The 23,739-nt window shown below is 37.3% G+C and overlaps 1 protein-coding gene across 1 annotated transcript in view; it reads left to right on the top strand.

The window, feature by feature from the left end:
* The window catches only part of CACNA2D1 (calcium voltage-gated channel auxiliary subunit alpha2delta 1), a 412,683-nt gene that overhangs the window by 189,897 nt on the left and 199,047 nt on the right, over window positions 1-23,739 (top strand). Inside the window, exon 4 of the mRNA XM_080936313.1 lies at window positions 23,552-23,611. Coding sequence (XP_080792439.1) covers window positions 23,552-23,611 — 60 coding nt within the window. The remainder of the gene's footprint in view (window positions 1-23,551; window positions 23,612-23,739) is intronic.

Raw genomic sequence — 23,739 nt, 5'->3', positions numbered from 1 at the left:
TTACAGAGCCCCCATGTCCTTTTGTAGGTTATGTTCAGGCTGAAAGATGAGAGGATGCTAACTGAGCATTTGCACAAGTCTGTGGCTGAATCAAGATGAACAAACGGAATCGCACCCCCCCCATGCTTCTTCTCTACTGCTTCTCTACAATTTAAACCTTTGTGCTCCAGCTTTCTCTCCTGTGGACAGTCTTCAGTGGGGAGTCCTGGTCAGGTGTGTGGGCTTCCTCAGATCATGCCCATATGGAGTACAGAGGTTTATGGGATGCTTAAGGACACATGAGCTCACTGAGGACAGACACAGGGATTCTTCTCAGTGTTCTGCAACTCGAGTACTGACTTGAAACTTATTACTAATATTCTTGGGGTTTGGAAATAATTGTGCTGCATATCTATGTTCTTTCTATTTACTCCAAACACGTGTGTGTGTGTGTGTGTGTGTGTGTGTGTGTGTGTGTGTGATTTAAGGAGATATTTGTATGATGTACAGCTTAGTGATTCTCTTGGGAATCTCATTTTTCTGCATATTTTATTATAGGTAATTATAGCAGAAAGCTTAATTCTTTGAAAAACGATTTCTCACTTGTCTGCATTATGCCTGTGGGCACATTCTACCTAAGAGAATTTGTGAAAAATGATCATGTTTAACTAGGCTTTGAAATTAATGGCAAGCTATGAGAGACCATGGAAAGTAACAGTGAGAAAAATTCTAGTCCACTACTCTGCCCTATATGTTAGAGATGGTTGTGTCTCTTCTTTCAGCCAGTTCAATTGTTTCTTCTCTTTATACTTTTGACTCATATGTTACAGAACATGCATGAGTTTAAACATTTCTAAATATTGAATTAAAATAGAAACTTATTTTACAAATAAGTCATAAGGATATATTGTCCGGGGAACCTTTGATGAGATGAGATAGAAATTATTATATTACCATTTATCTCATAAATTGTACATCTTAGGAACTGTGACTAGAGTTATATACTATATATATAATTTATATGTGGGTGTGTATTATATATGTATGTATATACATATTTAGTAGATACTAAGTTCTGTCACAGTAACAGTGCAATGAATTAAATAAATATAAAGATAATTATTAATTTGGTATTTTTCAATAACTTTGTTTCTGAAAATGCATGCAAGATTACTTTTCTAAAAAAACAAATAACAACAAAAACAAAAAAACAAAAACATGGCCTGGGGTTCTGAGACCTATGTATTTGTTCCCGGGTAATGCTCCCACCACAGTTTCTAAGTGAGTCATTTCTAACGTGTCCTACTTTTTTTTCTACCCTCCCATGTTCAGCGTCGTTGTAAAGGCACTCATTTTAGAGATGAGAGAAAGCACCAGGTGAGAGCATCCTCAGGTTCTTAGTCTCCCCTGTTCAGTCACACAGGTTCCCCAAACATCTCCTTGATCCTGACCATCCCCCATCGATCTTCTTTATTTCTCACTCAGGGGAAATGCATTGATTATGCTCACGGTTCTCAGTGCCTGGTTTGTGCTTCTCCTTCATGTTTTTTAATATATTTGATCCTTTCTACCTGTGTTTTCCATGATTCCTTCTTGAAGGCAAGCAAATCAGTAAACACGCCCATTAGTGAACTGTGAAGGACAGCCACAGACAAGTACAGCGGATCTCTCTATATCCAGCCTATGTCACTTCTACTGCCCTATTTCATCCATAGCAACAGACAGAACGCTGTTAACTTAATCTGTAAGCTCATCATTTCTCACACTAGCATAGAGGCGTGGCTCATTGCAGAAATTCCCGCCTTTGCTGCTTCCCTCCTGCCAATCTTCTCCAACCCTCCTCATAGAAATCCTTGGCTGCAATGCCTATATTCAAATTTCAGCCTGTAACACAGTAAACTGGTTGTCAGCATGGCATCACGGTAAAGGATCCTTAATCTTACATCAGTTTTTAGTACATGCATGTAGAACCTTTTAATTGGTTCCAGAATGTAGCTCTTGATTTATTCTCTACCATGAGACTGTCTAATTTAAAATAAAGAATATATTTGGTGGGAGTCAAAATACCCTCCCACTCAAAGATCAAGGTCATAATGGTCAGATTTTGTGTTGTAGAATAAGTATTTAATGGAGAGACCCATAGACTAGCTAAAGTAGGAACTCTTGTTTGTATTAAAGATACAATTGTCCCTCGTGGGACAATTCCTGAAGAGCTAATGCATCCCGGAGGAGACAAAGTCAGCACTGAAACTGCTTCTTAGGCCACCCTTGCAGAGCCTCACTCTTTCTGCCCACTGAGAATCTCTGTAGAATTATCTCACCTCCCTTTCTTGATCCAGTCTTTAATGGTCACAGCAAGCATGGGCTGGCTGTCACAGGCACAAGCAAAACAAGCACACAAGCTACCATGGGCCAGAAAGTGAATAGAAACGTAAACACTCTGAAGGACATAAAGTTCTGGGCTAAGGAGCAAAAGCCATTTCATGAACATACATGCACTATTATCCCAGTGCCAGCAGGAAGGGATATCCTTAAAGATTCCTCTCATCTCCTCTCTCCTCACCAGCCCTTCCATCTTAAGTCTAAATCTTTCCTAACACCTAAATCTCCTCTCTGAACTATCAACCTTCTTACTGTATTATATTTGATCTGAGGATGTAGCATAGAAGTTACCCTTACATTGGTACATCTCTAAAGTCATATTCCCTTGCTCCTAATCACCCTCTCCACCCCATTGCCTAGGCATTCCCCTACATTGGGAAGAGTGAATTCCTTGGACCAAAGACCTATTATCACATTGATGATAGACACAGCTCTCTTTAGCTACATATGCAGCTGAAGCCATAGGTCTCTTAGTGTGCGCTCAATGGTTAGTGTTTTAGTCTCTGGGAGTTGTGGAGGGTTTGGTTGGTTGATAATGTTGTTCTTTCCATGAAGTTGCAAACACTTTCAGCTCCTTCAGTTCTGTCTTTGGCACCTCTCATCCTATGTCTCTCCTCCCACAATTCACACATCAACCCTAGAGTAGTTTTCTGCCTTCCTTAAGTAGACTGTACTTCTTTAGTCCAGGAACTCCTCTGTATCTGCTTCTGAGACAACTGAAGTGTCACCAGTAAGTGTTTACACTACCATGGAATTACTGAATAGAAATACATATATATTTGAAAATAAGAATGTAGTTCAGAGACTAAAAATACAAAAAAAAAATTGCATAGAAGCATTTTCTGTATAAGACAGGAAAGTTATTCCTGGGTCTGTTTTCATTGCATACATTTGACATTTTAGAATCTGATTCACTTATTTTCTCTCTTTCCTTTTCTCCCCTCTCCTCCTGTCCTCTACTCCCTCCCTGTTGTGGGCACATGTAAAAGTGCTCCATGAACAGGTGGCCTTCAGGATGGCAGGGGCTTATGCAGTCATTCCTCACAGAAAACTGTCTTCCTGGTCTCTCATTACCTTTCACGCTCTCTTCTCTCCTGAATCTGCACTGTAGCATGTGTGGTTGTTGTTGAAAGTCTGAGAATGGTTTTATAACACTGAGATTTCTTAAAGCATTGCTGTTTATAATGTTGCGATATTTCCATGTGAGCACAGACTCAGGTGTTCATTTTTTCTTCTGTTTGTTACTCTAGCATAAGAAGTGAGTGATCTTTTCTTCCCTACAGATAGTTTCCTCTTTGTTTAACTTTTTCTCCCCCCCCCTCCTGTTGTGTGTGTGTGTGTGTTTGTGTGTGTGCGTGTGTCTGTGTGTGTGTGTGTGTATGAAACCAGTTGATATTTTCTGTCTTTGACCTTTCTGTGCCATGAACTAATAACTGCCTCTAAGGGGCACATCATAAAAACGATTGAGAATCCATTGCAGCTTGGTGATTTTTTTGTGTGCATTGATGTGCAGATTTCTGTAGGTACTAAAAAGGTTGATTTTCCGCATTCAAGAGAAACACCAATGGCTCTATTTAGTGGGATTTTCAAAAATGGGAAAAATATTGGACTCATACTGCTACAATTCCTGTATCGAGATACTATGAAATTAGTTATATATACATAATCTTCTTTCATACTTTCATGACAAACAGTTTGTGAAGTAAATGAACCACATTCATCATACACAAGAAGACATTTTCAAGTCAATTTTTTTATAAATATGTGTGTGCTCTAAATTTTACTTAGCATTACCAAATGTATTTTCAAATTATTAAGAAACTACTCAGAGGTAGATTTAAAACATATCAGTATAGCTGGATAGCATTTGACTTTAATATGCCATACTATTCAAATAATCTAACACACACACATAAATATATATAATACATATATATAAAAGATTCACTTATTTTATTTATATGTGTAAAACTTTAGCCAGAATGCATGTTTGTGCACCAATTAACATTTAATTGGGAGGACAGAAAAGGACATTGATCTCCTGTAACTGGAGTTCCAGATGGTTGTGAACTACGATGTGGGAGCTTGGAAAGGAACCCACGTCCTCTGTAAGAGCAACAAGGGCCTGAGCTGCTGAACCATCCCTACAGTGCCCAAGTACTTAATTTTAGTTATAATGAGAGAGTATTAAGAACTTAACTTAATATAGCTGACTTGTAAGATTTGACAACATTAAAAAGCAATTCAAAAATGCTAACTACATAATGTTATATATTGTCATTTTTGGCTAGATTGAATGAAGTATGTTTGTATAGGTTTCAGTTTGCTCAAGTATAATTAATGCTTTGCTAGGATTGCCTTTAAGTCTATAATATAAGTGACACATTCATTTTGGTTCATGGAAAATGTTTTGAAGTTTAAATTTTTTTCTATAAATCCACACATCTGAAAATATTTGACAAGCCAATGAAGGCACTTATTATTAATTCTAACATGTGCTAAAATGTCTTAGATACTTGTCAGTTTGTAAGGGAATATTTCAAACACACATGGTAAAATCTATATGTATATATTTATACCTATGTCTATATACATAATAGTTTTCTATTGTTATGTGCCCACTGTAATAAAAGAATTATTCCCACTTATATTTGGTAGTTAAAATATTTCAACATTTCTCACTTCCGTTTGCCTTGTTTGCTGTTTTGAACTATGAAGCTTTGTGATTGTAAATACATTTGTATTTCTGATTTTTCTTAGCTACATTACTTAAGACTTCTCTTAGCAGAGTTTCTATGACTTCAACACAGAGGCAGGAACAATGCTGGTAGGGCTATGATGAACCCATTCAACAATCATATGTGATTAAATGTCATGTCTCCCTTTTCCCCTTAAGTCAATGATCATTAGTTATTTTTATTTTGAAATTGCTCTTTATGGCTTGAAAAATCTCATGCATGCCTATAGTGTATTTTATTAAAAACTTACCCCTAAATCTGTGTTCTCTTTTTCCTCTCTAATTTCCTGTCACTCTCCCTCCCAATTCCACGTGTTCTCCTTTAAGCCTCTAGTCTCAGTGCAGCCTGTCCATGCGTAGGTGTGGGACAAATGGCCGGAGCCTGAGTACCCTCTCAGGGAACATACTTCCTTTCATACCCCTGAGCTAAAAGTGAGGCTTCAGTACCTCCCCTCTAAGTGCAGGTTTTGTGCACACAGTTCCAGTCTCAGTGAGGTCACATGTCCAGTGGTCCAATCCTGCCTGGCAAATTCAGATATCCAGGACCTGTGGCTCTGGACCCTCTTCCCAGATGCTTTCCTGTTGATCCTAAGCCTGGGCAGGAGAGGCTGTGATATGTGAACCTCATTTAGAGCTGAGAACACCAACTGTTTTCTAGCCTCACAACTCTATTTCAAGCATCTAGGTAGCCTGAGATTGTTGTTGTGGTTGTTGTTTTGGCGTGGTTCATATATCACAAGTTAGATCTCATTTTAGAGATGCCCTAGAAATCTAATCAGAAAGTGATTTTGCCTTTCCCTCAGGCTCTGATCCATTTTTGTCCCTGCATTTTCTTTAGACAGAGACCATTCTGGGTTAAATGAGTTGGTGGCCCCATGCCCTGACTGGGGGCCCTATTTATTGGAGGTGGTCTCTTCAAGTTCTATCTCCCTGAGCAATCTATTCCATCTCCAGACACCAAACCCCCGACAATATTGCTCACGGGAAGATGTGCTCGCAGACAGGAGGCTGGTGTGGCTGTCCTCTGAAAGGCTCTGCCAGCACCTGACTAAGACAGATACAGATACTCACAACCAACCATTGGACTGAGGCTGGGGTCCCCGGTGGAAGAGTGAGGGGAATGGCTGAAGGAGCAGAAGGGGATTGCAACTCCATTGGAAGAACAAAGTATCAATTAACCATACCCCTCAGAGCTCCCAGGAACTAAACCACCAATCAAAGAGTGCACATGGGCCAGTCTGTTCCTCCCACTACATATGTAGCAGGAGACTGCCTCATCTGGCATTAGTGGGAGGGGATGCTCTTGGTCCTGTGGAGACTTGATGCCCAGAGAATGGGGATTCTAGAGGAGTGAGGTGGGAGTGGGTGGGTGAGCGGGGGAGCACCCTCTTAGAGGCATAGGGAGTAGGTTAGGTTGGAGGGGTTTGTGGAGGGGAGACTGGGAAAGTGAATATATTTGAAATGTAAACAAAATGATTAATAAATAAAAAGCATATTTTTTTAAAAAAAGAGAAGTGGTTTTGCACTGGTAGTTTTGTCTTGTCTGGCTTGTAATTTTGAGGCTTACGCTCTTCTCAGGTTGGCTTTATTATTACTGTTCTTCTCGGGTAACATGCAAAGCAACACACAGCGCTATGTAAGCTACCCAATAGCAATAAAACTTATTTGCAAACAAGTCTAAAACAAGTCAGGACTGATTGACCTCTCTGTGTCCTAATACTTGCATATGTAGTGTTTCAGCAGTCCACCTTAACATCAGGTTCTGGAGGGGAACCATGGGCACTGGCAGTGTGATATTTGGGTGGCATATGTGGGACTCAGAATGGCCATCAGCTTTAAAAGTGATAACCATACCTAGCCATAAGCTTTTTATTTGATGGTCTGTTGTATCTAGGGGTCATCTCTCCATTATAAAATAACATGATTTAAACAGTGTGTGTGTGTGTATATATATATATATATATATATATATATATATATATATATGATATTTTTATAGCAGTAAGTTCCTGGGTGGTTTTTATAGTTCTTTAGTGTTAACTATTCTATCTCCTGCTTGTATCTCTCTTCCCCACCCCCACCCACAACCCCATTCTATAACGTGTGATTTCCTTCTGTATTATTCAGTTTTTTCTACCCATGACTATGAATTTCCCCTAGTTTTCTGCTTTTTATGGGGTCTTTAGTTAAAGCATTTATTTAAACACCTAAAGTTAGCATTCCCATTGAAGATAGGCTATGGTTTTTTTTGTTTGTTTGTTTCTTTGTTTTTTCCAGGGATTTTTCTGGACGTTCTCAATCATAATAACTATTTCTAGCATCACCCATTCACCTGAGAATTTCACAACATCATTCCTCTTTACAGCAGTAATATTCCAAAGTGAGCAGGCACCCAATTTCCGTTGTCCATTAACCAGTTGCTGGGAATCTGGGTATAATTTCTTCCTCTTGTGAGTAGATTCCTGTGCTGTCACTTGCTGGCCATTGAGAATAGAGAAGCAGTGAGCACAGGTGAGCACGTCTCCATAGGATTCTATAGATTTCCTTGGGAATATGCACAGGTTAAATATCCTCAGATATCATTCTATTTAATCTTCTCTGTAGTTTACAACAGTAATTGGTAAAATCATCTAGGGCAGAAAGTGTATCTTTTTTTTTTTTTTTTTTTTTTTTTTTTTTTTACTTTGCACAAGTCATAACTTGAAAGTGCAGAAGGATAGAGAAAAGTCAAATATATTTTTAAGACGTACAAATTTCTAGAAATATGACTACAAAAAATTCACTGTAGTATCTGATGAGATATCCTAGATGTGCAGGATTTTGGCAGTCTCTATAGATAACATTAATGATCCCTTTTATTTTTGATGTGAAACTTGAATCCAGATTGAAACGAAAACACCTGATTAAACTTGTCTGTTGTAGTCCATATCCTTAAAAATATTCATAAATGCAGTAATTTATTTTTCTCTTTTATTTAATTTAATCATAGTTTTTTAATTTATTATTTTCAACATCCTGTTGTTCTTGATGTATAATATATACACCTATGCATGTGCGTGTGTGTGCGTACACACACACACACACACATACACACAGGTATGCACACCAGTCACAGACACAACACAGGAGCCTCATTAACAGGAGAAGCAAATTGGGGGCAGTTTTCTTATTGTGACTTTGAGTTTTTTTCCTTTATTTTTTCTTTGATTAAAAAAAGGCCACATTTTAAGAGTCAAAGTTTTCTCTCATAGAAGATGGAACTGAATAAAAGAAAGAAACGAAAGGTTTACAGGGAATAATTTTCAAAGGAACTGGCTATGTTCTTTGAGTTAGAAGGTGGTGATTACTTTCTCTGACTCAGAGAAGTGTGAGCCAAGCTAATTAAACACCTTTTTTTTTTCTTCTTTTCTGAAAAGCAGCTTGGTAAACCGAGATTGCCTTTGGAAGCCCTTAAAGCTTCTATCAGAAAGCTATTACTAGGAAAGTCTTTTAAAGTAATAACTTATGAAATATTACTTTCCAGTCCTGACAGAAATTATTGCTTCGTTTAAATAAAAATACAAGTGAGAATGCTTATGTTGGGAGATGTAAAACAATATATTTAACTGTGTTAAATCTATAGTCATCAAATGTGAAGTAAGCACATAATTTCTAATATCAGCTAACACGTGATTATATCCAGGGGGAGTATGTAGATTGGGGATATGGAGAGAAATTCAACCCTTTACCCTAAAGCATTTTTTTCTTTTTTTTTGGGGGGGGTAGCTATAGTAAGCCTGTATCTTCTATGTGATTTTAATTATCCAGTTTACAATGTATTCATAAAATGTAATTTTGACCAATAAATACCCTAGAATGTACTTTTTGGCTTTTGTGCCATGATTCAGCTGTATGCCTTGTTTTGTGTGGGGGAAATAAATATTTTGTGCCCTCTTCTTCACATCCCAATTCTTAGACAGGTGCTTTATAATCTAGTTTGAGGTCCGTAGAGAGATGAGACCTAATGATCTCCACGAGCTTTGCCAATCTCTACATATAAGTTTCTGTGAATTGATTTTCCCCATGATGCCAAGAGGGAGAAGATGATAGATTTAAGGGTATTACAAAAATTCCTTTATTTCATTGAAAATGGCCCAAAGCACTATAAAGGAATATTTGATGTGACAGTATTACAGCACTGAGAGGATATGAGGTGACACATAGGTCAAGGAGAAGGGTGCTGTAAACAGATCCGCACAGTGCTGGTCTGATGTGATTTAACTCTATGGGAATTGAGTACACTGTGGCGTTATATTACAAATAAGAACCTAATGAGGCTGAATCCTCATTAGATGGACCTGCTTTTCTGCATGTTTGATTGAAGGGAAAAGGACTAGTATTGTCTGTTAGTCATTAATTTCCTTTGTTCCATGGAACAGAATTCTTCTACAACAATATATTCATAACTAACACAGTTATAGATATGAAACAATTAAGTGTTGGCTTATATTCAAGATAAGGAGAAACTAATGGATGAGCTGGATATTTTCATTTTCATGCACAGAACATGAACATGTGATCTTGCCTTGGAGACAATTTTCTGTGGAGGTGATTAACACTGACATTTAATTACTTAAGTTGTTTACTTTCAATTCAAGTTTTGTTCTCTGGTTTATAAAACCTTCACTGAATATTCTAAAGTATTGCTTTCCTTCACTGTAAACTACACCTTTAGATCTCAAACTCTATAATGAGGAATTATTTCAGTATGATTTAAGCATAGCTGACCCTCTGAAATGATAAACTCATACTAATTTTTTTTGTCTTAAAACATGTCTGTAATAAAGTTTATATATTCCATAGTTCTACATTTTTACTGCAGTCCTTTAAATTATGGCTTTTATTGAGTCGGCGACGTAATCTCCAATGTGATTACGTTTTAGGTGTGGATTGTGAGATGTTATCTGTCTTAGTGCAATTAGTGCTGTATTGGTCAATTTTTGTTGTTGTGAAGAGACACTTTGATCAATGAAACTTATAAAAGGAAGCATTTTTGGTTGTGAGCTTAGCTTTTGATGGCTGAGCCATCTTACACACCAAGAAAACTTTAACTACTTCCATGTTATGTTTTGTTTTACATGTACTTAAAGCTCATTGTAACTAGTAAGATTTCAATGCATCCTATCAAACCTTAAAAAAAACCCCAAGTACTGACAAATATATATTCATATAGTTTTATGCAAAAATGCTCTAAAAATTTGTACATTTATTTCTGTTTTTTTAAATAAAGTTGTTTTAAAAAGTAGGGATTTAATTTGGGATTCATCCTCACAGTAATAAAATCCATGTGATTTGAGGTGTGAAGCACAGGCCGACATGTGGGCACAGAGTGAGAACAGTACTGGAGATCCTCCATGTTGAGACTATAACCAAGAACGGGGGCCTCTCTGAGACTTTATGGGACTGGCATGGGCTTTTTAAACCTCAAAGCTTACTTTCCCTCACCCCATGACAAAATTCTTCCATCTAACCGACATCTTTCAATCTTCTTTAAACAGTCCACCAACTGCAGACTTTGACTTCAGATATATGATCTTATAGGGCCATGCTCCTTCAGAACATCATAGTGCCCTTCTGTAATGTCCTCAGAGGACTGTCCTTCCTTCTCTCCCAAGTGAGTTCATAAGGAAAAGAAATTATCTTTGAGCCACCAATAGTGGCCCTCCTCACTAGTGGCTGAGTCTGCTAGTACCTTCCTCTTAGACTTTGCAGCATTCCAAACGTTGATGAATTAATGCTTGTTATGTGAGCCGCCCAGTCAGTGTTGTTTTGATATAGCATCTATTTTAGTTTCTTTCCTGTTGCTGTGTGATTTCTAAGAGGATGACTTTATGCTGATTCCCAGCTCAAAGAAACAGACAGTCTATTGTAGTAGAGAACTCAAGATAGCAAGAGTGTAAGTAGCTGGTCTCACATCTACAATTGGGAAGCAGAGAGAAATGAGTGAATTCTTCCTACAACTCAACTTACTTTCTCTGTCTTTTTTTACAATGCAGGACATGGCCACACCCATTCTTTCTACATTAGTTATTGCCATCATGTTCATTCCAATAATGACATCCCAGTTGACTCTAGATTATATCAAATTGATAAAGAACACCATCACAACATCCCAATGAGCTGTGACATATCACTGATTATAGAAATTATTCTTAGGTATCAGAGAATCCAATACAACTTCCAAAATGAAGCTTCATAGGAAGAAATTAGAAGATCAATAAACATGCATTAATTGATTTAATCAATTAATTAGATTGATTGTATTTTGTTAGGGATCTCTGCTTCATCCTTAGAAATGCTGACGATTTTCATCTTTCCTTTTCTTCTGTTTACCTCTATATAAATATATTTTGATATTTCATAACATAATAATTGGATATAATAGCACGATTACCATCAACAGATGTTGAGAATGCCCTATCCTAGTTTCTTTGTTTACGTCAGAGACACATAGACCTGTTCACTTTTTCCATGACTATGAAAAGGCTAAGTGCTTTGTCAATATATTTATAGACTATTCCTTTTGTCCTGTGGTATAGAGTTTGGTTGGGCCATGTGTGTGCTTATCCTCTTACTTCACACCATCTCTAAGTTATTTGTAATTCCCAGTGAAATGGCTGTGTAAGTAGTTATTTCATTAGGAAATAAAGAAAAGTAAAAAGTTCATTACAGACAGATTTTATTAAAAATATTTTCTCTTTGAGGTTGATTAAATATCTTTAAGATACATAGATAGATAGAGGATTCCCAGTAAGATACTCTCCTATAAGATGAAGGCAAAATTGAATAGAGGCTATACAAGACAAAAAGATTTTGGCAGTTGTTTGACAAGTATCTAGATCTAGAGATCTTCTGTGCCATATGATGTTTACAACTGTCTGTCTTGGTGGTGTTGACAATGCATTCAGGTTGTTCATCACATGGTAAAGGCAGAGGCTCTGAAGTAGGTCACTCCTATTAAATCCCAACACCTCTGCCATTTAGTAATTTAGGGGACCTTGAACTGTCTGTTGTCTATTACTATCCATAAATAGTTTCTTGTGTAGTACTGTCTGTACGATAGTATGCTATTACTGACTGTATAGTAGTATACTGTCTATTACTGACTGTACAATAGTATGCTATTACTGACTGTACAGTAGTATGCTGTCTATTACTGACTGTACAATAGTATGCTGTCTATTACTGACTTACAGCAGTATGTTGTCTATTACTGACTTACAGTAGTATGCTGTCTATTACTGACTGTACAATAGTATGCTGTCTATTACTGACTTACAGTAGTATGCTGTCTATTACTGACTGTACAGTAGTATGCTGTCTATTACTGACTGTACAATAGTATGCTGTCTACTGCTTTCTATATAGTAGTATGATATCTATTACTGTCCATATGATAGCTTGCTGTCTATTGCTGTCTGTGGAGCAGTATCCTATTACCACCTATACAGTAGTATGCTGCCTCTTAATATCTGTGCAATAGTATGCTGTTTGTTACTGACCATACAACAGTCTGCTGTCCACTACTGTTTTACTAAAATTGCATGATTATAGCTTCTGTAAAGCACTTGGTAAAGCCTTAACATTGAAAGGATCTCAGCCACTGTGTTTTATTTTTCTCATATTATGATGCTCAGCTAAGGTAACCTATGTGAGAGAAATCCCATAGATTACAGAAAAAACAGGTATTTTAACAATTGGTATTAGCAACCTGTTAGATGTATTTAATGGCAATTTTCTATAAAAGACACAAAAGAAGGTTACTTGAATTTTGCACATGAGAGCCAACAGCTTAAAATTTTCTCACTGTTGAGAAGACTCAGATGTAAGGTGTCTGAGCAGAAAATAATATAATACTCAAGTAAAAAGAAAAGCTGTGGGACATAAAACCAGGAAGTTTGGTAAAGAGAGCAGGTTGAGACCCAGAGACTCAGTGGGCATAAATCTGAGGCTTAGGTGACTCCCGGCTCCCTGCCAGACTCCTGACCTGCAGCACATGTAACATGCTTTTATGCATCCACTTACACCATGACCACAGACTGTCTCTTTTCATCATTATCTGCCTTTGAGAGCCATGGAGAAGGCCTTGCCTACAGAGCTGCAGTCTAATCTCCTGTAGAAGGCCTCTCTGCATTCCCAGCCAAAATGACCATCAAGCCTACAGCTTCCCATGAAGCCAAGGGCTCTCCTAGTAGGACTAGCCAGAGCTCCCCACACTTCCCACATAGGCCCAGCTGTTCCTCAAATCCCAGAGGCTCCTGGATGTCCAACAGTCTTTGTCCAGCAGGCCCGAAGACCCTGGAACCAGTTTTTGCTTTCCCACATCTCAGGGTATGCTCCCCCAGCCCTGGGACTGCGTGCTGTAGCTTCCCTACACCCAGCATCCACTCCTACATGGTGTGGGGTTAGCACAGTCAAAGTCCCCGAGTCCTGCCTTGCCTGGCAGTGCCCTGTGGCATAGCAGATGCGCAACCAGCAGCCATACAAAAAGATAAAGACATACTAACTATTTTCAATATTTGAAAAATTAAGTCCTCAGGAAAGAGGAAAATAAGAATATGTGTTTTCAATCATTAGTGAATAATGTTTCTCATTCTTAAATCAAGCCTGATCCATTGATGGACACATTATTATGATCTTCTGACCCCAGCTGTGCATATAATGCACATTTGCATCAACTCAGCATATGATTCAATTACCCCCCATAGATTGATGGGGGAAGAAGTGTTTCCACAGCGACATAGCAATGCAAAATCTGCCTACTGTCTAAGATCACACTTTTCTTTTTCTAGGAAAGCCTATTCCACAAAGACACAGTCTCTGTGGGTAAACTAAGCTCTTAGGTAAATAATTAAAAGGTAAAGAGAAATTGAGATCACAATGTAAGAATAATAAATAGTTTCCAATAAGTCAGAGCAGCCTTCCATGGTGGGCATAAATTACCTTTGATAGAAGTCAAGTGCATGTGTATGAAACAGGTGAAAATCCATGTTTAAATGTAAAACCAGGAAGGTACCTACAGCCAGTGAGAATCATGCAAGCGGACATTGGCTTTAGAATGGTGATGGTCACATTTCAATGCACTTCAGAGGTTTTGTTAAATCTCAGAACATGGTTGTGAATCCCAACCCATGAGGCCTTCAGGCAAATTTTTTTTTTCAATATTTGTCTTTTTGTTTAAAGTATTAATGTAGCTCAGGGTTTCCTGAATTTGCTGTATATTGAAGAGTAAGCTTGACATCTTTGAAGTCCTCCTGCATCTGCTTTCTGAGTGCACTGATTATAGACCTGTGCTATCCTGCTTTGTTTTGAGGAAATCTTACCCTTTCTTAAGGGCCAGACTGCTTATCTACATAACTTGCCTCACAGAATTGTCTTCATTTCTCTGTACGTCACACTAACATTTCCTCTACTATGGAGGAAGTCACTCTCTTTTCCAACAACGTTTGCTACGTAAATATTTTCAAAACTATAGTATCTCTGACCTTATTCACATGATAAAAATCACATGAGAGTCCTGTATAGAAATATCTTCCAACATGGCGACTGAATTCAGAATTTATTGAGAGATTACTAGACAAACTTTTCAGAAACATGTAATCTCAGTAAACATACTTTTTAATTAAAAAATATTATTTTTTGTATTTGGGTGTTTTACCCTTCCCCCTGTGTGTATGTTTGTGTGTGTGTGTGTGTGTGTGTGTGTGTGTGTGTGTGTGTGTGTGTGTGTGTGTGTGTGTGTATGCATTCTTTCAGAGACCAGAAAAGGCTTTTTGGATCCATTGAGACAGCTGTAGACTGCCATGTGAATACTTGGAATCAAACCTGGGCTGGTGCTCTTAGTCTCTGAGCACCATGCATGATGTGTTTATTATCTTTATTTTAGTAAGTATTTCAGATAGCTGTTTTCTCTCCAAAATGTTAGTGTTTTTTTTTTTTTTTTTTTTTTTTTTCATAAAACAGCCAAGGACTTCCTAAATATCTGTTTAACACTTACAGCATGGTTTAGCCATTATCTTAATTTCTGTTTTATGCTGTAGAAAATAGATGTAGAAGGCATTAATTTAACTTGTCATTAATAATATGCATTATTAACACTAAGTCATAGAGGTATTTAACAGGTATTTTACTGACAGATCAAGTTAGCCCAAAATAGGTAAAGAAGAGGTCACATGGTGATAAAATAGTCAACTCACAGGACTGAATTTATTTACATACAGTGTATTGATATGCAAAAGTTGGCACCCTATTGGTATTAACTTTATAGGTTTAGTTCTTGGGCAAAGAATTGCGATTTGCTTTCTCTGGATGCTTTGTCTCTTCAATAAATAGATTGACTTTCCAGCTTAGCAGTAGAGGCCCCGAGCAGTTTTCACAGGACTGTGGACTAGACTTCCTGAGGAGCTGACCTAGCATCAATCTGTGATGTGTCTTGGTGAAATACCAGACTTTTCAAAAGTTCATGCAACATTCAGTTAATTTAGCATTTAAAAAAAAATTAAGTGATGATGTATTTATTGGGAAATAGGCCTGTCACATGAGGAGCTAAGTTTTGAGACTAGAAGGTCATAGCAACATCTGGCATTTCAAAGTGCCATGGTAGTAGATGACACTGTTTCTCTGAACTTAGTCATCCATCTTGATGAAGCCTTGAAGTCATTATCTCTCCATTTCCACACCCATGGGCTTGCCTTCTCCCTATATTACAGAAGACTCGGAAGGTCTACAGACACAGGAGAACTGCTATTTTTATGTGGAACTCATGGTCATTTAGAGGGGAGATTAGGAACAGCCTGATGTGTGTCATAGTATTGACAAGGTGTGGCATCCAGGGGAACAGTGGCTTTTGTTGGTTTCAGTCAAATTGTTTTCTACTTAGTGTTTCTGAAGGAGTGGCGCTTACTAAATGATGGTGATCCTTTAAACACGCTGCACAAGGAGAGTCTTCTCAGGTCTCCATCTGAAGGGAAGTACCACACTGAGCGTGATTAACAGAACTGACCCACACATGCATCAGAATCTTTGGGCCGCGGTGGGACTGGCATCCCTGGTTATTGGGCCGAGGCGGTTAAACAGGTTCATTGGAGATTCTTTATTGTTTTTTTTGTTTTGTTTTTTTTTTGTTTGTTTGTTTTTCTTTACAGGTGGCCAGGCACTTAGCTGATGTGAAAATTTCGTTGAGTTTATTAATGTTTTATTGTGTTTGCTTTGTACCATGGAACAGAAGGAAGGTGATGCGTGCATCTGTTCTGCATCATTTGCTTTCTTGCTGCTAAGAGGGGCTTTGCTTTTCTCTCCAGATGAAATCTTCTTTACCCTGGCTTCTGTTTTCCAAGCATCTGCCAATTGCTCAGAGCTAATTACAACCCTGAGATTAGATATGAAGCCGTGTGCTTAATTTCAGAAGCACTTACTGAATATGACAGATCACGGCTGAAATCTATACCACAGACTCCAGAAGCTCCGTTCCAAAGTTTTGTTTTTTATAGAGTTACAAATAGAAAAATAAATAATGACTAGCCTGGTTTAAGCAAATTTTATTCTTATGATTTGCATATATTATGGCTTCTGAAATAGTATGCCAAAAAAAGACAATTGCTACAGTTGTGTGAGATCTTTATTTCACACAATGTGGCATTTCAACAATGGGAAATTATCAATGAGTTGTACATCCTTACATTTCAGCTCAATAGTAAGGATGCATTTGTGGTTTGGCTTAAATTAATCATTAGTAATTATTTATTAGGTAGATAATTGTCTTTAAATTCCCTTTAAAGTGTCATAGATGTGCAAAGATATTTGAGTTGACACAAATAACTAACGTGTTCCATATTTTATCTCTAGTTAGTTGACCTTTTACAAGTCTAAATTTAAAGAAAGTTATCTGTTGATTCACATAATCCATTCTTTTTCTGTTGAACACCTGAGTAGACAGACCATTGTTTATCAAAGTTTAGGAGAGTTTCTTAATATTGGAGGTAACTTTTTTCAATTTATTTTCGATTGCATTACCTTGCACTTTAGGTCTTACAATTTCCCTGCTTTAGAAAAATGAAAAAAAAAAATCTCTGTTTTATGACATTGAACAAAAGCAGAAACTGAAAAAAAAATTCTAATCAAGTATAAATAAAACAGAAATTCCCTTAGGCCTACTTGTAAAATTTGTATTGCAGAGGCATAGTAGGATAGAGCCAAGGCTGATGTCTTCGGTTAAATAACCTTGGTTAAATGTCAGAGTGCGATCACTTGTTTCTCTCTGTCCTGTGTCTGTCTCTCAGTCTCTCTCAACCTCTCTCTCTGTCTCTCTGCTTCATGGCAGGCAGGATGAAGCCTCTCAGATAATGCCTGGGGTTCTGATCTATGGCTGTAGTAGAATATCATCAAGAGTCATGTTGCTGTTACATTTTTTAAAGAGTAGTACTTGGTTGGACCTTAGGTCTCTGGGCTATCTAGTCTCTGGTTCTTGGTCATCAAGAAGCAGCGTTGAGCACAGGTTCCATCTTCTGAGCTGGGCCTTAAGCCAAGTGAGAAACTGGTTGGTAAGTTCCCAAAATTCTGTGCCATCAATGCCCTGGCATAGTTTGCAGACAGCTTTTGTGGCTGGGTTGGTGTTTACATTTATCTTGTGTCTTTGGGGTTCCTTTTTTTGTCAAAGACAATAGAATATAGGGGTGAAAGTTCTACCTACGTAGCAGTTTATCTCTGGCTTTAAAAAATGAAAAACAAAATTAACTTAGAACACATGAATCCCAATATTAAACTGTTTATGAAAAAGTGTATTTTGACCCATTATATTGGCACTAGAGTTTTAGTTAAGGCTGGGTCTCTAGGAAGACTCAGCTGCCCATTCTGATCTGACAAGTAAAGAGAGCAGTAATGGGGAAAAACAGAGACAGAAGTTTTACTTACTGCACCCACAATGTCTGTCTTTAAGGCACTAACATGGTCTTTAGGTTTAAAGAGAGGAAGAATCAAATAACAGAGTTAGAGTTGCCCACAAATAAGGTGTCCTCACCTAGTGTGGTCGGATTGTGACAATCTCAGTTCTCCTTCTGCAAGGTACTTCTAAAGAGCCCACACCCTTGTCACCCTCAGCACCATTTTCCCTCCTGAAAGACTATCACTTCTGCTCTTTGATAACCAGGGCCTCCCATGTAACCAGGTAGTAAGCAGTCCCTATGAGCATCCCACCGTGCTGCCCAAGTTCAGAAGTAGCATTAACCATCCTCACACCCTACCCTGAGATAAAGTGACCCCTGTCACATAGCCTATGTCTATATGCTCTGCTCCCTTATCTGAGTCATGAAACATAGGTCATATATTGACTAAGCCTGCTTCCTAAATCTGTAAGATTTGCCCTTCTTCATAATTCCTTTAAAATTACAGTTCCCTTATCCACCCCCCTTTCCAAATGAGGGACAATTTTGGTCACCTCCTGTGCTTCAGTGTTAGTAAAAGCTTTTTGTCTGATTGGAATCCGTTCTTGTTACTGCTTTTTAAATCCCCCTCCCCCCAATCTGACAGGGCTCCAGGGTAAAGCCTGAGAGCTTTTCTTTCTGGAATCTAAGGTAGCTTCAGGGTTAGGAAAATGCCATATCTGTATGCAAGTCTAGACGCCAGGCTTATTGGGCTTTAGTTACTCAAGTAAGGAATCTGTGGTTTGTTTGTTTGTGTTTGTTTTTGCTCAAATAGCTTATAAAAGTCTGTTTCACTAGGTTTTTATAGATGTGAACTTTTCTACAGAAAGAAACAGGAAATGTAGGCACAGAGGACAATTTTTTACTCATGTATTTATACATGTATGAACATGTATAAATAGAAATATATGCTAAAGTCAGCTAAATTCTTAACTTAATTGCGCAACCGGAAACCCCACTCCACCACCACCTTCCAAAGCAAAGTCTGTGCACTTTTCTTCAGAATGTGCATGTGTATTCTTTCACCTTAATCAGCTGTTTTCAAAAGCTTTTACTAGGCTGTTCAGATGTGAGTCCTGATCCTATAAGAACCTTTTAATGAGAATTAGTAAAACCATTGGAGTGATAATTAGATTGTCAATACAGGTACAGGACAACAGTTGCCAGCCCTTATTGGGTATTAACTGTTTGAACATTAATCAAAATTTCTTAAAATGCACATTTTCATGAATTTGTCTGTCCTTTACGTCTGTTGCCCTTATTAAAGAAAAAAAAATCTTGATCCATACTGTCAGAGATGTTATTTTCGAACTTGTTTGAATGAATTCTATATGTCAATACTGCCTATTTAAATCTGATTGTCAGTGGCCTTGGAGTCTTAAAAGAACCGCCCTGAGCTGCCTCCTATTTTGCTTTCAAAGATCTTTAAAGAAATGCCCATATAAATACAGAGAATATCCAATAAAATAATTTTTAAAAATTCAAACAGAAAAAAATGCTTATGATTGTTTGATTGTTGTTGAAAGTTCATTTTTTAAAAAAGCTAGCCTAAAATTAATTCATAACCCAAGAAGCCGAATACTTAGAAATCTATGAAATACTATTGTTGTAAGAGGGATTATGCTTGCACATTGCTGATTAAAATGATAGGACTCTCTATTCAATATACCTCTACTTCTTTTATTTGACTTACACATTATATGTCAGGATTCAATGCAGGTGGAAAAGATGTGGATATGACAGTGTGAAGGCTGTGGATGAATAAATCTCCAAGGGAGCTGGCCTTTCTCTCATCTGATAAGCTGCTTCCAGACTGCTTGCTTGGACTTTGTTTTGGTCCCTGCAGACCACTGCATATCAAAAGCTTCTTCACTGCTAGTGATAATCTGATTGCATTTGAAAGATGACTTTTTAAAGACTGCTTCCAAACTAGCTTATTTTATGATTTTATGTTGCAATTTTGGTTTTCACTTAACCTGAAATAATAGATTTCTGTCATTGTTTTACTGTAGATCCGATGATGTCTTTATGACATAAGACTACGGGTGTCTTATGACATGACTTTTGATGGAATTAAGAAAAACTAAAAACTGGAATTGTGCAATGAGCTTGACCTTCAGGACCTGAAGGCCTTGTGGTCAGTTGGCTTTGTTAAAACTGAGTCTGTAATGATCATCTTTAAGGTGTTTTTGTTTGTTTGTTTTAATATAGAAATGAATGGAGGAAGGAATATGTAAATTTTAAATACATCATTGTATATGTAAATGGTGTTTTTTAAATAATGGCATACATTTTGAACAATGCTGCTTTTTCATAATGTAAACAAAATTAAGCTTAACATTTCTTTTTAGGTTTTGGAAATGGAATTTTTAGAGCCAGGGAGACTCAGGGAGCCCAGAGCGAGAAGGCTCAGCAACCACCTGCATCCTGACAAATAAAGAGATGATAGTGCCTCATGGTGAGAGGGGATAGAAAAGGCTTTCTCAGTGGGCCCCATTGGAAAGAGGTCCAGGAACCCTAAGTTCATTTTCTGGGTATTGAGATGTATGTTTGGTTCAAATAAAGGAAGAACTGGAGCAAGGGACAAAGAAGTAGGTGGAGCTAAGGCATTCTGGCTAAATCAAGGTCTAGTCCATTGCCTGTCAGGCTTCAGCTTCTGCAAGGTCATCCTGAGGAAGTGATAACTATCCTTGCTTGAAGAGTGAGCTGATTCTTCAGAAGGTGCCACTGCTGCTGTAGCTAGGGCCTTAAAGTTCCGGTCATGGATACCTGCCCCCTCTTGGATGAAGTGTGCTCTGCAGGCTCAGTGTTTGGATGCTGTTTGAACCTGTATCACAAAAATGTGTACCAGTCTGCCACCAAGTTTTACTTTTCCAGGAATACAACATCAACTCAGAGAGGTGAAGAATGCAAACGCAAAACTAATAAATAGGACAAGATGTAGTTAATGATGCTCATGACCAGGGGAAAATTTCCTCCTTCAGTTGCTCTTGATGGACCAGGTGCTTTTTTATTTAGTGTTCAATATGATTTCATGTTGGCTCCCTCTCTATCCCAGTCCTTTTGATCTGTCAAATGAACCCACACAAGATACTCAGAGCATAGTGTAGAAGATAGGTATGTCATATAGTACAATGGAACCCTCTCAAGGGGTGAGGAAGCCATCGTGCCAGCCTACATTTTATGCAGGCTTTATATTGTTTCTGGATTTTTTTTATTTTTGTTTTTTGATCTCTCTCTGGAGTCCATCCTGGTGTCACTCAGAGTAGTTCTTCTTTCTCAGCCTTTCAGAGTTCTCCTTTATAAAATTCCCTGTCCAGTGGTAACCAGGCCCAGTGGATGAAATTTCTACAGTGTCCTGGCTTGACTGGACAATAATGATTGTGATAATGATAATGTAACAGCTCTGACCATCTTTCTACAAAAGCATACATTTACTTAAATTATTAGGAGACTTTATTCTGTAACAACCACCTCGTTTCTGTAATTGAACTGAGTGATTCTTACACATAAACATTGTAGATTACCAAGAGGTAGCACAATGTTAAAGGCTGGATGAATCTGGGAACTTCTAGCTAGTAGAGAACGCATGTATCCACTTAAGGCCAGAAATCAGACTCCGTTCCCTGTCCTCTAGACAGTTATAAGGGTCTTAGAGTTTTAGTTACCCGTTTTGTCCACTGCTGATTATGAAAGAAGGGCTCATTCCCCAAGACTTTCAAGACTAGTAATTCCAATTCCATAATTATATCTTCTTTCTTTGTAAATAAGCACTTGGTATAGGATATACCCATATATCCAGCTGTAGAGATGGAGACTGCCTAACAATGAAACATTCATATTTTATTAGATAGGGATTTTATTAGTCTTAGCACAATTTCCCTATGGCATTCAGTGGTAGATTATTGGCTTTTAAAATGTCACTTGACTGGAACAGAAGTTAATTAGAGGCTTGTAAGTGTCTAGAAGGCATGTCAGATTCCATAAGTAATGACCTTCTGGTCTTTTGCCACTAGAAAGAGCAGTTAGTGAGTGTGCTAGATACAACACAGACTATCTTAAAAGTCAGTATTTGGAACATTTATAACACTTGATTAAAGTTTTATTTATATCCTTATGAATAAAAATATAACAGTAGTATATTAAGTTCTTAATTTTATATTTCAAGCAAAGAAAATAAAATTAAGCAACTTTTGTACTTCAACTTTTAAAATCCATGTCTTTTTTTATACATTTAACTTGCAATCTTTAGGTTTCTAAAACTTTTCAGACTCTCACAATAAAGATCCTTTATGCTATAAAAATCTATGTTGAAATTTTGTTTGTTTGTGTATGTTCAGGCATTCACATTCCATGACACACATGAAAAAAATCAAAGGACCAAAGAGTTGAGTTTTTCCTATATTTATTATATTTATATACTATATAAAATATGTAACATATATATATATATATATATATATATATATATATATATATATATAAAACAATATGTATATAATATTTATATATTACATAGTCTTTGGTAAGACCTATGTAATAGCTTAGAAAAATTAGCATATTGTAGTGTTAACCTTAAAGAATAGATACCCACATGTTAATATGAAGAGTTGTCAAAGAAATGCTTAGATGATTTGATGTAGACTTGACTCATGGTTATTGCAAATACCAGCAAATATTACTTAGAGAGCACAACATCAATTATTAAACCACTTCATGACTAATATTTTTCCAAAATCTAACCTGTTATTTGTCTCTTTATAAGTGAATTTAATACATTTATATTCAAAATAAATTGGCTGTTAAGTTTGTGCTATGTCTGCCCCTATAATTGAGCTCACACAGACCTGAAGTGAATGAAGCCATCTTACATTTCCTGCTTATTGCATCATATTACAAGGAGGTAAAAGGAAGCCATTTACAAATGTGTGCATTAGAAGGTGAAACAAAACCATTTTCAAATGTGTGCACTCTGAGTTTACAGTCTTTCTCATCATCTTTCAAACAACTAGAAATAAATTTAGCAAATAGGTAATCCCAAACTTGTTACTATAATTGTGTCTATTTGGTGATCATATATTCTTTGATCAACATCATTCTCTTTCTACTGACTGAAATATTTAGTAATGTTCATTTAGAAGCAGATAATCCCTCAATCAGTATGCTGACTTCACTCCATTGCAATATTTTACAAAACAATGGGGGGAGTTAAAATATACTTCCTTGAAGGAAAGCACTCATTCCTGATGAAAACAAGAGATGCTGGTCCACGGTTGTGATTTAAGAACAGTATATAATTCATTGCTGGAGCATCAACTTTGCTAGGTTAGATTGGTAACAGGTTTGTTACCTGTGAGTCATAGATAAATGGTGTTTATTGCTTTTCATGCCCCATAATTAATTATAATACTGAGATGACAGGCAATGAATTATGGTATAATTTCATAATCCTGCAGCCAAGGTCATGTGCATCTAAGATTTACCATTTCTTTTTCAGCGCCTGGCTATGGAAGCAGAGAAAGTCCAAGCAGCCCACCAATGGAGGGAAGATTTTGCAGTAAGGACCTTTTCTATAATTTCCTCTTTTAAGTTAATCAGTATTTATGTTTGCATAGCTTTGGTCACATTGCAATGTATTCAGTGATGGAACTTTACAGTGTTATGAGAATTTGACCCCAAACTGCC

Source organism: Micromys minutus (genome assembly GCF_963924665.1).
Source record: "Micromys minutus genome assembly, chromosome: 23".
Taxonomy (NCBI): Eukaryota; Metazoa; Chordata; class Mammalia; order Rodentia; family Muridae; genus Micromys; species Micromys minutus.
This window is presented reverse-complemented; position numbering and strand designations above follow the sequence as displayed.